Source organism: Ranitomeya variabilis, chromosome 3 (assembly GCF_051348905.1).
Source record: "Ranitomeya variabilis isolate aRanVar5 chromosome 3, aRanVar5.hap1, whole genome shotgun sequence".
NCBI classification, from domain to species: domain Eukaryota; kingdom Metazoa; phylum Chordata; class Amphibia; order Anura; family Dendrobatidae; genus Ranitomeya; species Ranitomeya variabilis.
In genome coordinates this window covers 365,771,295-365,788,220 of record NC_135234.1, presented here as the reverse complement: position 1 = coordinate 365,788,220, position 16,926 = coordinate 365,771,295, and the positions used below count along the sequence as shown (strand labels likewise).

General features: G+C 46.5%; 1 protein-coding gene across 2 annotated transcripts in view; it reads right to left on the bottom strand.

Annotated features, from left to right (window-relative positions):
• Positions 1-16,926, bottom strand: part of LOC143816023 (mannosyl-oligosaccharide 1,2-alpha-mannosidase IA-like) — a 284,363-nt gene that overhangs the window by 75,304 nt on the left and 192,133 nt on the right. For both annotated transcript variants that reach the window (XR_013223873.1, XM_077295925.1), the window contains exon 9: positions 14,902-15,017. Coding sequence is in view for 1 of the 2 variants with exons in the window: in XM_077295925.1 (XP_077152040.1) it covers positions 14,902-15,017 (116 nt within the window). In the remaining variant the exon portion in view is untranslated. The remainder of the gene's footprint in view (positions 1-14,901; positions 15,018-16,926) is intronic.

The following is a 16,926-nucleotide window of genomic DNA, read 5'->3' as shown; positions in this document are numbered from 1 at the left end:
TTGTGGGAGCATTTTGTAATAAGGCATCCCATAGAAAATATTAACTCTGAAAGGAAGCTAAATGTTTTCTGACAAATCTGTTGGGGTGTACTCACTTATGCTGAGCCCTGTATGCATCCCATAGTTAGCTACTATGGTGATAGCATCCAGACAAAACAAAATACGCGATTTAATGTTCCCCAATTTACTGAAATGCAGAAGATTGAATATAAACACTGAATGCAATGTTCAGCACTCACTAGTTTGCAAATTGTAGAATCAGCTTTTTAGCAGCACAAAGTGTAATCCATTAGCTGTAATCACATTTTATATACAGCCATAAAAACACTGTATCTTCAGCATTAACTCTTATGGGTCATAAATATAAAGCTAAATGCTAGCTAGTAGTTTTCTTCTTTACAATCTTTGTTATATAGGAAGTGTTCATTAGAAATGTCAATGTCATCAGTCATTAAACATTTTTACCTCCATATGCATCAATTTATCAGTATGTACAGTGATCATACATCATCCACTTAGTTATTATTGAGAGCTGATGAAACATGTATAGAATATCTACTGTAGGTAATCTAACAATGGTATTTTGGGATGAAAGAACCCTTGAGGGCTCTAGTAATCACTCAGAGAAACTGAACTGAAAATACAATAATACAAGAATATTATGACCATTTATACTAAACCTTTGATGTACAAATACTCGCTTATCAAATAATAACAAAGAAATAAGAAAACTAGTCAGATAGCCAGTAGTGTGCCATTAGAATAATCAAGCCCCAGTAATATGGTTTACTGCTGGCCAATGTAATTAGATCCATGCTTTATCACAAGTCAATCAACTCTGCTGTTTTTTGTAATGAGACACTTAGGAATATTAGGGAACAGTATTAATAATGGCACACTTGTACATAATGCGCTAATTTTATCACCAATCTGCATGCCCTCTTGGTGTTTCTGCCATAGGCTCAAAACAACCGTCTACTCGCAACTGATGAGGCCTAGTGAAGTCACAACCCAAATCAGCATGCCCCTTTAGACTTTTCTAACCTTTCTAAGTCCTAACCATTGCATCTGTCTTTACCCTTTACCTTTACACCTACAGTTTTGCTCAAAGATATACATATATTTTTGCTTTCTTGGCCTTTTTTCTGAGAATATGAATGATAACACCAAAACTTTTTCTCCACTCATGGTTAGTGGTTGGGTGAAGCCATTTATTGTCAAACTACTGTGTTTTCTCTTTTTAAATCATAATGACAACCCAAAATATCCAAATGACCCTGATCAAAAGTTCACATACCCCATTTCTTAATACCGTGTATTGCCCCCTCTAACATCAATGACAGCTTGAAGTCTTTTGTGGTAGTTGTGGATGAGTTTCTTTATTTTCTCAGATGGTAAAGCTGCCCACTCTTCTTCGCAAAAAGCCTCCAGTTCCTGGAAATTCCTGGGCTGTCTAGCATGAGCTGCACACTTGAAATCTCCCCAGAGTGGCTCAATGGTATTGAGGTCAGGAGACTAAGATGGCCACTCCAGAACCTGCTTCCAACAGGTGGCGCTATAGAGTTCTATAAAAAGTCCTCTTTTCTCTGAAGAGGCAATTTGCACTCCAGAATCTTCACTTTTTTCTACTGTAGCCAATGACAGGTTGACTTTGCCTTGTGTTTTGGGTCATTGTCATGTTGGATCGTCCAAGAACATCCCATGCCCAGCTTCTGGGCTGATGAGTGCAAATTTGCCTCCAATATTTGCTGATAACATGCCACATTCATCTTTCCTTCAACTCTGACATAGTTTTATGTGCCTTTGTAGCTCACACATCCCTTAAACATCAGTGATCCACAGTGCTTTACAGTAGGAAGATGTTCCTTTCATCATTGTTGACCTCTCTCTAAATGTAACGTTTATGGTTGTGGCCAAAAAGTTAAATTTTGGTCCTATCACTCCAAATTACCTTTTCCCAGACATTTTCAGGCTTGTCTCTGTGCTGTTTTGTGTATTGTAGGTGAGATATTTTGTGGCATTTGCGCAGTAATGGTTTTCTTCTGGCGACTTAACCATGCAGCCCATTTTTCTTCAAGTGCCTTCTTATTGTGCATCTTGAAACAGCCACACTGCTAGTTTTCAGAGAGCCCTGTATTTCAGCTGATGTTATTTATGGGTTTTTCTTTGCATCCCAAACAATTTTTTCTGGCAGTTGTGGACAACATTTTTGTTGGTCTACATAACCATGGTTTTGTTTTCACAGAGCCCCTGATTTTCAATTTGTTAATTACAGTTTGAACACTGCTGACTGGCATTATCAATTCCTTAGATATCTTTTTGTATCCCTTTCCTGTTTTTTACAGTTCAACTATCTTTTCCTGTAGATCCGTTGACAATTCTTTTGCTTTCCTGGGCCATGACTCATAATCCAGAAACGTCAGTGGCTGGATAAAAGATGCAAGAGTCTGTTTGGATCCCAGAAACTCGCTCAGCTTTTATGCACACACTGATTGCAAGCAAACAGATCACATGTGAGGATGTTACCTTTAGTAGCCATTCAAACCCATTTGTGTCAACGTCTGTGCATGTTATCAGGCCAAAATCACCATGGTATGTGTTAGGGTTCGAGTTCCCGTCTCTGCACAGGGGGAATCTCGGGCCATCTCCGCTGCGGTCTCCCATTCTTCTCCTGCCGCAGTGGAGTCTGCTCAGGGGAGACTGTTGTGGATTCTGTTTTTGGGCTCCCTCTGGTGGTTACAGCTGGTACTGGGTGACTTTGGTGGGTTGCGGTCTCTGGTTTCCACCTGTCCATCAGAGGCTGGGTGTTTCCTATTTAACCTGGCTTTCCTGTCATTCCCTTGCCGGCTATCTATGTATCAGTGTGTCTCTGTTACCTTTGCTACCTGCTCCTAGGCCTTCAAGACAAGCTAAGTCTGGATTTCCCTGTTTAATGTTTGCTTTCATGTTTTTAGTCCAGCTTGCAGATATGTAATTCTCTGCTGCTGGTTGCTCTAGTGGGCTGAAATTACCACTCATGTACCATGAGTTGGCACATGAGTTCAAGTAATTTCAGGATGGTATTTTGAAGGGTTTTAAGCTGACCGTGCAGTTCACCTTTTGTATCCTCTGCTATCTAGCTTAAGCGGGCCTCATTTTGCTGAATCTATTTTCATAACTACGTTTGTGCCTTCCTCTCATTTCACCGTCATTATATGTGGGGGGCTGCTATTTCTGTGGGAATATTTCTCTGGAGGCAAGATAGGTCTGTGATTCTTCTGATAGGGGTAGCTAGATCTCCGGCTGGCGCGAGACGTCTAGAGTCCCCCCAGGAACGTTCCCCGGCTGCTGTTAGTTGAGTGTTGAGGTTCAGGATCGCGGTCAGCTCAGGTTCCATCACCCTAGAGCTCGTCCTGTTTTTGCCCGTGTTATGTGTTTAATTCCCTGCCATTGGGAACATGACAGTATAGCCGGCCCACAAAGTGTTAATTGTTTGGGCTGAAGCAGGAGAAAAAGAAGTGTTGAAGGGAAATTTTTTTTTTTTTCCCTCAGAGTTTTGCTGCCTAGCCCTTAATTGCTGTCTAGCTGCTTCTTACCTCCTCTTAACCCTTGAATGGCTCTGACCTTAGCTGTTTAACATGGATGTCCAGAGTTTGGCTTCCAGCCTGAATAATCTTGCTGCAAAAGTTCAAAACATACAGGATTTTGTTGCTCACACTCCTATGTCTGAACCTAGAATTCCTATTCCAGAGTTTTTTTCTGGAGATAGATCTACCTTCCTGAATTTCAGGAACAATTGCAAACTGTTTCTTTCTTTGAAATCTCGCTCCTCTGGAGACCCTGCTCAGCAGGTCAAGATTGTAATATCTTTCCTGCGGGGCGACCCTCAGAATTGGGCATTTGCATTGGCACCAGGGGATCCTGCATTGCTCAGTGTGGATGCGTTTTTTCTGGCACTGGGATTGCTCTATGAGGAACCTAACCTGGAGATTCAGGCTGAAAAGGCTTTATTAGCCCTCTCTCAGGGGCATGATGAAGCGGAAGTATATTGTCAAAAATTTTGGAAATGGTCGGTGCTTACTCAGTGGAATGAGTGCGCCCTGGCTGCAAACTTCAGAGATGGTCTTTCTAAGGCCATTAAGGATATTATGGTGGGGTTCCCTGCGCCTACAGGTCTGAATGAGTCTATGGCTATGGCCATTCAGATTGATCGGCGTTTACGGGAGCGCAAACCTGTGCACCAGTTGGCGGTGTCTTCTGAACAGGCACCTGAGACTATGCAATGTGATAGAATTCAGTCCAGAAGTGAACGGCAAAATTATAGGCGGAAAAATGGATTGTGTTTTTATTGTGGTGATTCAGCTCATGTTATATCAGCATGCTCTAAACGCACAAAAAAGGTTGATAAATCTTTTGCCATTAGTACTCTGCAGTCTAAGTTCATTTTGTCTGTAACTCTGATTTGTTCACTGTCATCCATTTCCGTCGATGCCTATGTGGATTCGGGCGCTGCCCTGAGTCTTATGGATTGGTCATTTGCCAAACGCTGCGGTTTTAGTCTGGAGCCTCTGGAAGTTCCTATTCCTTTGAAGGGAATTGACTCTACACCATTGGCTATGAATAAACCGCAGTACTGGACACAAGTGACCATGCGCATGACTCCCGTTCATCAGGAGGTGATTCGCTTCCTTGTACTGTATAATTTACATGATGTACTAGTGCTTGGTCTGCCATGGTTACAAACTCATAATCCAGTCCTGGATTGGAAAACAATGTCTGTGTTAAGCTGGGGATGTCAGGGGGTTCATGATGATGCACCTCTGATTTCAATCGCTTCATCTACTCCTTCTGAGGTCCCTGCGTTTTTGTCTGACTATCGGGATGTTTTTGAGGAGCCTAAGCTCAATTCGCTCCCTCCTCATAGGGATTGTGACTGTGCTATAGAATTAATTCCTGGCAGTAAGTTCCCTAAGGGTCGTTTATTTAATCTGTCAGTGCCAGAGCATACTGCTATGCGGAATTATATTAAGGAGTCCATGGAAAAGGGACATATTCGTCCATCTTCGTCCCCTCTGGGAGCAGGTTTTTTTTTCGTGGCAAAAAAAGATGGTTCCCTGAGGCCTTGTATAGATTATCGCCTTCTGAATAAGATTACAGTCAAATATCAGTATCCATTGCCATTATTGACTGATTTGTTTGCTCGCATTAAGGGGGCTAGGTGGTTCACTAAGATAGATCTTCGCGGTGCGTATAATCTTGTGCGGATAAAGCAGGGTGATGAGTGGAAAACCGCATTTAATATGCCTGAGGGCCATTTTGAGTATTTGGTAATGCCTTTTGGACTTTCTAATGCTCCTTCAGTCTTTCAGTCCTTTATGCACAATATTTTCCGTGAATATCTGGATAAGTTTATGATTGTGTATTTGGATGATATTTTGGTGTTTTCTGATGACTGGGAGTCTCATGTTCTACAGGTCAGGAAGGTGTTTCAAGTCCTGCGGGCCAATTCTCTGTTTGTGAAGGGCTCAAAATGTCTCTTCGGAGTCCAGAAAATTTCTTTTTTGGGGTACATTTTTTCTCCTTCTACTATTGAGATGGATCCCGTCAAGGTTCAGGCGATTTGTGACTGGACACAACCTACATCTGTTAAGAGTCTTCAGAAGTTCTTGGGTTTTGCTAATTTTTATCGTCGGTTCATTACTAATTTTTCCAGTGTTGTTAAACCTTTGACTGATTTGACTAAAAAGGGTGCTGATGTTGCTAATTGGTCTCCTACGGCTGTGGAGGCCTTTCAGGAACTTAAGCGCCGGTTTTCTTCTGCTCCTGTGTTATGTCAACCAGATGTTTCACTTCCTTTTCAGGTTGAGGTTGATGCTTCCGAGATTGGAGCGGGGGCGGTTTTGTCACAGAGAAGTTCCGATGGCTCGGTGATGAAGCCATGTGCGTTCTTTTCTAGAAAATTCTCGCCCGCCGAGCGCAATTATGATGTGGGTAATCGGGAGCTTTTGGCCATGAAGTGGGCATTTGAGGAGTGGCGTCATTGGCTTGAGGGTGCTAGACATCGTGTGGTGGTCTTGACTGATCACAAAAATCTGATTTACCTTGAGTCTGCCAGGCGTCTGAATCCTAGACAGGCTCGTTGGTCGTTGTTTTTTTCTCATTTCAATTTTGTGGTTTCATACCTGCCAGGTTCAAAGAATGTGAAGGCAGATGCTCTTTCCAGGAGTTTTGTGCCTGACTCTCCTGGAGACTCTGGGCCTACTGGTATCCTTAGGGATGGGGTAATATTGTCCGCCATCTCCCCAGACTTGCGACGTGCATTGCAGGAGTTTCAGGTGGATAAACCTGATCGTTGTCCACCAGAAAGACTGTTTGTTCCGGATGATTGGACCAGTAGAGTCATCTCCGAGGTCCATTCTTCTGTGTTGGCTGGTCATCCTGGAATATTTGGTACTAGAGACTTGGTGGCCAGGTCTTTTTGGTGGCCTTCCTTGTCAAGGGATGTGCGCACCTTTGTGCAGTCTTGTGAAGTGTGTGCTCGGGCTAAGCCTTGCTGTTCTCGGGCCAGTGGGTTGTTGTTATCCTTGCCTATCCCGAAGAGGCCTTGGACGCACATTTCCATGGATTTTATTTCAGATCTCCCTGTCTCACAGAAAATGTCCGTTATCTGGGTTGTGTGTGACCGCTTTTCTAAGATGGTTCATTTGGTACCCTTGCCTAAGTTGCCTTCCTCCTCTGAGTTGGTCCCTTTATTTTTTCAGAACGTGGTTCGTTTGCATGGGATTCCGGAGAATATCGTTTCTGACAGGGGATCCCAGTTTGTGTCTAGATTTTGGCGGACGTTTTGTGCTAAGATGGGCATTGATTTGTCTTTCTCGTCTGCATTCCATCCTCAGACGAATGGCCAGACGGAGCGAACTAATCAGACCTTGGAAACTTATTTAAGGTGTTTTGTTTCTGCTGATCAAGATGACTGGGTTGCCTTTTTGCCACTGGCCGAATTTGCCCTTAATAATCGGGCTAGTTCTGCTACTTTGGTTTCTCCTTTCTTTTGTAATTCGGGGTTTCATCCTCGTTTTTCCTCTGGTCAGGTGGAGCCTTCGGATTGTCCTGGAGTGGACGTGGTGGTGGACAGGCTACATCAGATTTGGAATCAGGTGGTGGACAATTTGAAGTTGTCTCAGGAGAAGACTCAGCAGTTTGCTAATCGCCGTCGCCGCGTGGGTCCCCGACTTCTTGTTGGGGACTTGGTGTGGTTGTCTTCTCGTTTTGTCCCTATGAAGGTCTCTTCTCCTAAGTTCAAGCCTCGGTTCATCGGTCCTTATAAGATCTTGGAGATTCTTAACCCTGTATCTTTTCGTTTGGATCTCCCAGCATCGTTTGCTATTCATAATGTGTTCCATCGGTCGTTATTGCGGAGGTATGAGGTGCCCGTTGTTCCTTCGGTTGAGCCTCCTGCTCCGGTGCTGGTGGAGGGAGAATTGGAGTATGTTGTTGAGAAGATCTTGGATTCTCGTGTTTCCAGACGTAAACTCCAGCATTTGGTTAAGTGGAAGGGTTATGGTCAGGAGGATAATTCCTGGGTGGTCGCCTCTGATGTTCATGCCACTGATTTGGTCCGCGCCTTCCATAGAGCTCATCCTGATCGCCCTGGGGGTTCTCGTGAGGGTTCGGTGACCCCTCCTCAAGGGGGCGGTACTGTTGTGGATTCTGTTTTTGGGCTCCCTCTGGTGGTTACAGCTGGTACTGGGTGACTTTGGTGGGTTGCGGTCTCTGGTTTCCACCTGTCCATCAGAGGCTGGGTGTTTCCTATTTAACCTGGCTTTCCTGTCATTCCCTTGCCGGCTATCAATGTATCAGTGTGTCTCTGTTACCTTTGCTACCTGCTCCTAGGCCTTCAAGACAAGCTAAGTCTGGATTTCCCTGTTTCATGTTTGCTTTCATGTTTTTAGTCCAGCTTGTAGATATGTAATTCTCTGCTGCTGGTTGCTCTAGTGGGCTGAAATTACCACTCATGTACCATGAGTTGGCACCTGAGTTCAAGTAATTTCAGGATGGTATTTTGAAGGGTTTTAAGCTGACCGCGCAGTTCACCTTTTGTATCCTCTGCTATCTAGCTTAAGCGGGCCTCATTTTGCTGAATCTGTTTTCATAACTACGTTTGTGCCTTCCTCTCATTTCACCGTCATTATATGTGGGGGGCTGCTATTTCTGTGGGAATATTTCTCTGGAGGCAAGATAGGTCTGTGATTCTTCTGATAGGGGTAGCTAGATCTCCGGCTGGCGCGAGACGTCTAGAGTCCCCCCAGGAACGTTCCCCGGCTGCTGTTAGTTGAGTGTTGAGGTTCAGGATCGCGGTCAGCTCAGGTTCCATCACCCTAGAGCTCGTCCTGTTTTTGCCCGTGTTATGTGTTTAATTCCTTGCCATTGGGAACATGACAGGAGACGTCGGTCCCAGCGTCTTGCTCAGTCTGACTCTGTACAGAGAGTTACTGCTGCTTTTCCTGCTTCTGCCATTGAAGTAAGTGCTGGGCAGCAGTGAGCAGACGCTTCTGGTACTAAGTCCTGCTTTTCTCGTTCTGAGCATGCCCAGAGTAAGATCTCTCAGTGGAGATCGAGGGTCACATGATCAGACACTGCAGCTAAGGTCCTGTAGGTGCTCACGCTCTGTGGCAGCCTCTCATTGGTCCTTCTTGGTAGGTCCTGTACGTGCTGCAACTATTTAAGGCTCGCATGGCTGCACGGCCATGCGCTAGTATTGCTTTCATTTATGTACTTTGCGCCAGTGTGGTCTTTTATGAGTGTGTTCAGGGACCCGGCTGAAATAAGCCCCTAGAATGCTGGCACCTCCGGCGAGGAGTTTGTATGCTTGTGTGTTCAGGGACCTGGCCGAAATAAGCCCCTAGAATGCTGGCACCTCCGGCGAGGAGTTTCGTGTGCATGCAAGACCACGGACTGTTCTTGTTTAGACAGTTAGCCTGTGCCTCTGTGGTGTCTAACAGGGCGCAGAGCTTTGAGTTCACGGCTGCTCTGTGAAGTAACAGAGTTAGCTTACACCGCCATTTAGTTCCGCTATTTGCTAGCAGCAGGTTCTCCTGCACGGTGGACCCCGGGCTGCGAACGCATCTATCCTAATAAAATATATACATTCATTAGGTGCGTTCCGCTAGCCCTAACATAATACTAGCGCCAGGGTCTGGCTAGTAAATGGCGGACATACAGCAATCTTTGCGGTATATCCAGCAGCTGGAGGGTAGGTTGGCGGCTCTCGAGAGCTCAACCTCAGCTGTGGATATTTCCGCAGTTGCTGTACAGGCTGCTAGCGTGGCTGTAGCAACCTTGTCCACTACCACCCCTGTTCCGACATTTTCGCGCCTCCCGCTCCCAGAAAAATTTTCTGGAGAAAGCAGATCTTGTAGGGGATTCGTGAGTCAGTGCTCTATTCACCTTGAGCTTCTGGCTGCACGTTATCCCACAGAGCGGGCTAAGGTGGGATTTATTGTGTTCCTTTTGTCGGACAGGGCGTTGGAATGGGCTACGCCGCTGTGGGAGCGTGGCGATCATGTGGTGCAGAGTGCTCCGTTGTTTCTGAGCATCTGAAACAGGTCTTCCTAGGACCTCAAGTCACCCATGATATGGCGCTCCAACTGCTGGCATTCTGGCATTAACTCAGGGTCAGTCCTTGGTCAGCCAATTTGCCATCCGTTTCCGAACTTTAGCTTCAGAGCTGGAGTGGTCGGATAAAGCCCTTATCCCCATATTTTGGAGGGGGCTGGCTGATCACGTTAAGGACGCTCTGGCCACTAGGGAGATTCCAGCCACACTGGAGGAGTTAATAACTGTCTCTACCCGTATTGACCTCCGTTTTTATGAGCGGAGGTTAGAGCGAGCCCAGTGTAGGCAGAGGTTTTGGCTGGCTCCTACCTTCGCCAGACCTCTCGAATCTCCGGTCATGTTACCTGAGTCACATGAGGCCATGGAAGTGTCACGAGCGGGTTCTAAGTCCCGGACTGCTCGTGCACTCCAGGTTTGTCATATTTGCCAGCAGTCAGGACATCTTGCCACCAGATGTTCCCAGCGGTCGAGGAGACGTCAGCCCCTAGTGGTAGTCGGTGGAGGTACTCTAGATACGGCGACGTTTGCCTCAAAATTGTCCTTTAAGGGGACAATTATTATTGGCTCATCTTCCCACTCAGTAGAGCTCTGCGTGGATTCTGGGGCAGAGGGCAATTTCATGTCTTCCGCCTTTGCCCAACGTCACGTAATACCCCTGGTTATGCTAGCGCAACCAGTTACGATACGAGTGGTGAATGGGTCGACACTGCCTTCACAGATAACTCACCAGACCATTCCTTTTTCTCTGTCCATGTCGCCATCCCATCAGGAGACAATATCTCTGCTCGTCATACCTGAGGGTATTGATGAGGTCCTGTTGGGGATACCTTGTTTACGGTACCACTCTCCACATATCGAGTGGTCTTCAGGCAAAATTTTGGGATGGGGTGAGTCTTGTGAGGGTAGGTGTCAAAGGGAGTGCGTTCAGGTTGCTACTACAGAGGTACCTGCAGATCTATACTCTCTCCCCAAGCAATACTGGTCTCATGCGGACGTGTTCTCCAAAAAGGCGGCGGAGACCCTTCCGCCTCACCGCCCCTATGACTGTCCTATTGATCTCTTGCCTGGTGCTGAGCCTCCCCGGGGTCGAGTTTATCCGTTATCTCTCCCGGAGACGGAGGCTATGTCTCAGTACATCCAAGAAAATCTTGCAAGAGGGTTCATCAGGAAGTCAGTGTCGCCTGCTGGGGCTGGGTTCTTCTTTGTTCAGAAGAAGAATGGGGAACTGCGTCCATGTATAGACTACAGGGGTCTTAACGCCATCACCGTTAAGAACAAATACCCATTACCCCTGATATCTGAGCTTTTTGATAGGCTACGGGGAGCAAGGGTATTTACAAAATTAGATCTGCGGGGTGCTTACAACCTGATTCGCATCCGTGAGGGGGACGAATGGAAGACGGCTTTTAACACCAGGGATGGGCACTATGAGTATCTGGTGATGCCCTTCGGGCTCTGTAATGCCCCAGCCATTTTCCAAGACTTTGTGAACGACATCTTCCGAGATATGCTCACCACCTCGGTCGTAGTCTATCTGGATGATATTCTCATCTACTCTCCAGATATCGACTCCCATCGGAGAGATGTTCGCAAAGTCTTTGACCTCTTATGGGCAAACTCCCTCTACGCCAAGTTGGAGAAGTGTGTGCTTGAGCAGGAGTCCTTGCCATTTCTTGATTATATCATCTCTGCCCAGGGTTTGGCTATGGATCCTGCCAAGCTACAGGCTGTGATGGACTGGCAGGAACCCCATTCTCTTAAAGCGGTGCAGCGCTTTATGGGGTTCATTAACTACTATCGACAGTTCATTCCACACTTCTCAACGTTGGTAGCTCCCTTGGTTGCCCTTACCAAGAAGGGAGCAAATCCCAAATTGTGGTCTGAGGAGGTCTCCAAGGCCTTTAATTCCATAAAGTCACACTTCGCCAGCGCTCCCATCCTACATCTTCCCGATGTAGACAAACCATTTATCATGGAGGTGGATGCCTCATCTGTTGGTGCTGGAGCAGTCCTCTTCCAAAAGGATGCTCAAGGTCGGAAGCATCCTTGCTTCTTCTTTTCAAAGACCTTCTCACCAGCAGAGAGGAATTATTCCATCGGGGACAGGGAGTTGCTGGCCATGAAGTTGGCCTTCTCGGAGTGGAGACATCTCTTGGAGGGAGCTCGTTTTCCTTTCCAAGTCTTCACAGACCATAAAAATTTGGTGTACCTACAGACAGCCCAGCGGTTAAATTCTCGCCAGGCTAGATGGTCCTTGTTCTTCTCCCGGTTCCATTTCACCCTCCATTTTCTTTCTGGGGAGAAGAACATTCGAGCCGATGCCCTCTCTCGCTCCGTTGTGCCATCTGTGGAGGAGCAAGAGGAGCCTCGGCTTATTGTCCCCACTGAGAGCCTGAGAACCGTAGCTCCAGTTTTGCTAGAGTCTGTGCCTCCGGGCAAGACTTTTGTACCATCCAATTTGCGACCGGAGGTTCTCTCGTGGGCTCATTCGTCCTTCGTGGGTGGACATTTTGGGACAAAAAGGACATCTGAGCTGTTGGCGAGGACGTATTGGTGGCCACATATGGTCCGTGATGTCAGGGATTATATTCAGGCATGTGTCTCCTGCGCCAAAAATAAGTCTCCTCGACAATGGCCAGCTGGGGTACTCTATCCATTGCCAGTGGTAGACAGGCCCTGGGAGATGGTCGGGATGGACTTTGTGGTGGGTTTGCCCAAGTCTCGGGGCTGTACCATCATTTTGGGTTATCACCGATCACTTCTCCAAAATGGTGCATTTGGTGCCGCTTCCGCAGTTACCTTCGGCACGGGCCTTGGCAGCGTTGTTCATAAAGCACATCTTTCGCCTACACGGTATGCCAGACAAGATTGTCATTGACCGGGGTCCCCAGTTTGCGTCTCGGTTCTGGAGAGAGCTTTGTCGTCTTCTCAGCATTGAGTTAAATCTCTCTTCCGCATATCATCCCGAGACGAATGGATTGGTAGAGAGGGCCAATCAGACCTTGGTCACATATCTGCGACATTTTGTCTCAGCCAAGCAGGATGACTGGGCATCCTTGCTACCGTGGGCAGAGTTTGCGCTGAACAATGCGGTTGCCGACTCCACTGGTCAAACCCCATTCCTCCTCAACTATGGTCAGCATCCGCGGGTACCTGTGCCTACGCCCGTGTCTTCTGCCGACTCCAAGGTGGCAGACTGGGCTGTGGAAGCACGGGATATTTGGGACCACACTCAGGATGCCATTCAGGCCTCCAAGGAGAGAATGAGGTCCTCCCCGCTCCAACCTTTGCTCCTGGCGACTTAGTGTGGCTCTCCGCCCGTAACATCAGGCTGCGAGTTGAGTCCACTAAGTTTGCACCTCGCTACTTGGGTCCTTTCAAGGTCCTCGAACAGGTTAACCCTGTGGTCTATCGTTTAGCCCTTCCGCCACGCCTGGGTATCACCGACACCTTTCATGTGTCCCTCTTGAAACCTGTATACATGTCCCGGTTTTCCGAGTCATCTGCTGGGACATCGGGTTCGTCTACGGACGATTACGAGGTGAACGCTATTTTGGGGTACAAGGTGGTTCGTGGCAAAAATTTTTATTTGGTGGACTGGAAGGGTTACGGTCCTGAGGATAGGTCCTGGGAGCCTGCTGAGCGCATTCGGGCTCCGCAGCTCATTGCTGCCTTCGAGCGTAACGAGGCCCAAGGGGGGCCCTAGGGGGGGTAATGTTAGAGGTCAAGTTCCCGTCTCTGCACAGGGGGAATCTCGGGCCATCTCCGCTGCAGTTTCCCAGTCTTCTCCTGCCGCAGTGGAGTCTGCTCAGCGGAGACGTCGGTCCCAGCGTCTTGCTCAGTCTGACTCTGTACAGAGAGTTACTGCTGCTTTTCCTGCTTCTGCCATTGAAGTCAGTGCTGGGCAGCAGCGAGCAGATGCTTCTGGGACTAAGTCCTGCTTTTCTCGTTCTGAGCATGCCCAGAGTAAGATCTCTCAGTGGAGATCGAGGGTCACATGATCAGACACTGCAGCTAAGGTCCTGTAGGTGCTCACGCTCTGTGGCAGCCTCTCATTGGTCCTTCTTGGAAGGTCCTGTACGTGCTGCAACTATTTAAGGCTCGCATGGCTGCACGGCCATGCGCTAGTATTGCTTTCATTTATGTACTTTGCGCCAGTGTGGTCTTTTATGAGTGTGTTCAGGGACCCGGCTGAAATAAGCCCCTAGAATGCTGGCACCTCCGGCGAGGAGTTTGTATGCTTGTGTGTTCAGGGACCTGGCCGAAATAAGCCCCTAGAATGCTGGCACCTCCGGCGAGGAGTTTCGTGTGCATGCAAGACCATGGACTGTTCTTGTTTAGACAGTTAGCCTGTGCCTCTGTGGTGTCTAACAGGGCGCAGAGCTTTGAGTTCACGGCTGCTCTGTGAAGTAACAGAGTTAGCTTACACCGCCATTTAGTTCCGCTATTTGCTAGCAGCAGGTTCTCCTGCACGGTGGACCCCGGGCTGCGAACGCATCTATCCTAATAAAATATATACATTCATTAGGTGCGTTCCGCTAGCCCTAACAGTATGTAAACTTTTGATCAGGGTCATTTGGATGTTTTGGGTTGTCATTATTATTTAAAATGGGTAAACACAGTAGTTTGACAATAAATGGCTTCACTCAACCACTAACCATGAGTGGAGAAAACGTTTTACTATTATCATACATATTCTCTGAAAAAAGGCCAAGAAAGCACAAATTCTGCCAGGGTATGTAAATTTTTGAGCACAACTGTATAGCCTTCCTCTAAGACGCTCTTTAGTTCCATCTTCAGACTACCTCTCGTCTTCTTAGTTATTTCAGCCCACCTTTCAAGTATTGATCTTAGGCCAACCTGACTTCAAGTTTTCTGTTTATCACCAATGCCACAGGTGACCATCTATGGAAAGATGTTAGGCTTCAGAGATACTGGCAAGCAAAAGGACTTAAAATACCTGTGCCAACAATTACACTACTCAACCAGTAAAATCCCAAGCAATCAGAATGCTAGGACATTTGCTATTCCTGGATTCTGACTTATTTCTCTGCTTGCTTTTACTCCTGCTTCTATGTGATCTAATCTGTATAAAATAGATGCCACCTACACTGTGCATCTATAATCTTGGCGATTCTTCAGAAAGCACTTCTATCTACTGTCTCCTTCTCTCTAATTATATGTGATAATCCTGATGAGTGAATTTCGCCTACTAGTTATACATATAAACCTCACATGTCATCTTCCTATATATAAAAATTGGAATGTACATTACTGACAAAACAAGACAAAACCTGTGTTTCCTACCTCCACAGCTTCGTAGTACATGCCCTTTGCTTCATTATCTTGTTTGGCTGACATCAGCCAAGACTTGATTAAGTATTCATAGAAGCTGTCACCAAGTCCTCCAAGAGACACATGATCTATAGAAGGAGAAGCGACACACAATTTGTACAGGAAAGATGATAAGGAAATTAATCCGACATTTCATTTGTGCACATGCAAATCATGCTGTTAAGGATCCATGCCAAGTGGCTGTTAAAGTCCAGATTCCACTCAGTATTGTCATTTGATGGATTCCTAATTAAAAGCTTTATAAAATCTGTAGGTTTTCCAGCACACATTGAATTATATTGGGTCAAGTCGAAAGCTTTTAGTAACTTGTGAAGTCACAAAGGGATCAATCTGTAAACGCTGGGCTTTTCTTAATAACATTTTATGTCTTCACACAAAATTATACAAAACAATCATTGGTGTGCACAACTCTACAGAGTATTTTGACGATATCATTTTTATGCAGATTTCCCAACTCTAAGTGGTATAAACTTGAATGCTTATTGAAGTAGATCAGGTGATGTGTATTTGTGTAATGAAGGGATATTAGCATCCTTTATCAAGGTGTGCAGAATTATTAAGCAGCTTGCTTAACTCAGGTAACATGGACCAAAACCAGAGATTTAAAGGGACTCTGTCACCCCCTCCAGCCGTTAGAAACTAAAAGAGCCACCTTGTGCAGCAGTAATGCTGCATTCTGACAAGGTGGCTCTTTTAGTTATTGGTGCAGTCAAAGCAGAAATAAAGCGTTTTATAATTTCGCAAAAATACCTGTCTTTAGTCCTGGAGGCAGATCTTAACTCCCCTGCTGCACACGCCACATTGCCGTCACTCAAGGCTTCTTCGGCAACGGGTGCCGCCCCCTCCGCGCTGTTTTCAAATCAAATCCAGCGCCTGCGCTGTTTAGTACTGGCTGGGGCAGGCGCAGTGAGCGCTGCCCGTCTGACCTCAGATGCAGTCTCGCAGACTGCGCCTGTGCGGCCACACAGCTTGTGAATCCCAGCCCCGCAGTGTGTTATGCATTATGCAAAGTGCGGGGCTGGGATTCCTGGGCATGCGCACTGCGTGTGTCAGCCACTCACCCAGGTCCGCCGCCTTACAGCGTGTGTATCTTCAGCTGATCGATCATCCTTGCAATCGCCGGGAACGAACCTTGCAACCTCGCACATGCGCAGTCTGCGAGACTGCATCTGAGGTCAGACGGGCAGCGCTCACTGCACCTGCCCCAGGCAGAACAAAACAGCGCAGGCACCGGATTTGATTTGAAAACAGGGGCGGCGCCCGGCGCCGAAGAAGCCTTGAGTGACGGCAGTGTGGCGTGTGCAGCAGGGGGGTTAAGACCTGCCTCCAGGGCTAAAGACAGGTATTTTTGCGAAATTATAAAATGCTTTATTTCTGCTTTGACTGCACCAATAACTAAAAGAGCCACCTTGTCAGAATGCAGCATTACTGCTGCTCAAGGTGGCTCTTTTAGTTTCTAACGGCTGGAGGGGGTGACAGAGTCCCTTTAACTGACTCTGAAAAGTCAAAAATTGTTACAAGTTTTACAGAAGGATGCAGCACCCTTGAAATTGCTAAGAAATTGAGGCGTGATCACAAAAATATCAAAACTTATTGTAAATATTCGACAGGGTCGCAAAAAAATGTGTGGAGAAAAAAAGATGCATATTAACTGTGAAAGATTTGTGAAGAATCAAACGTGACGCGTAACGTTACAACAGGTTATGTAACGTCACATACCATGATTAAGGCTCCTAGCTGAAACATGTTGGTTGTTCAGCCCAGGTTGTGGTGACCAGGATCCAAGTCTTTTTTAATGTACTACTGTACCGAATAAAAGTTTTTTCAGATTTTTTTTTACTAAAAAGATAACTTTCCTTCTTGATTTCATCGCTGGAGGTTTCTTCCTCCCACCCTCCCACCTTCTTCTGTTTTACATGTATGCCCATACTAGTAGTTTAGATAGGTCAAATGTGGTGACAGATTCCCTTTAAATAT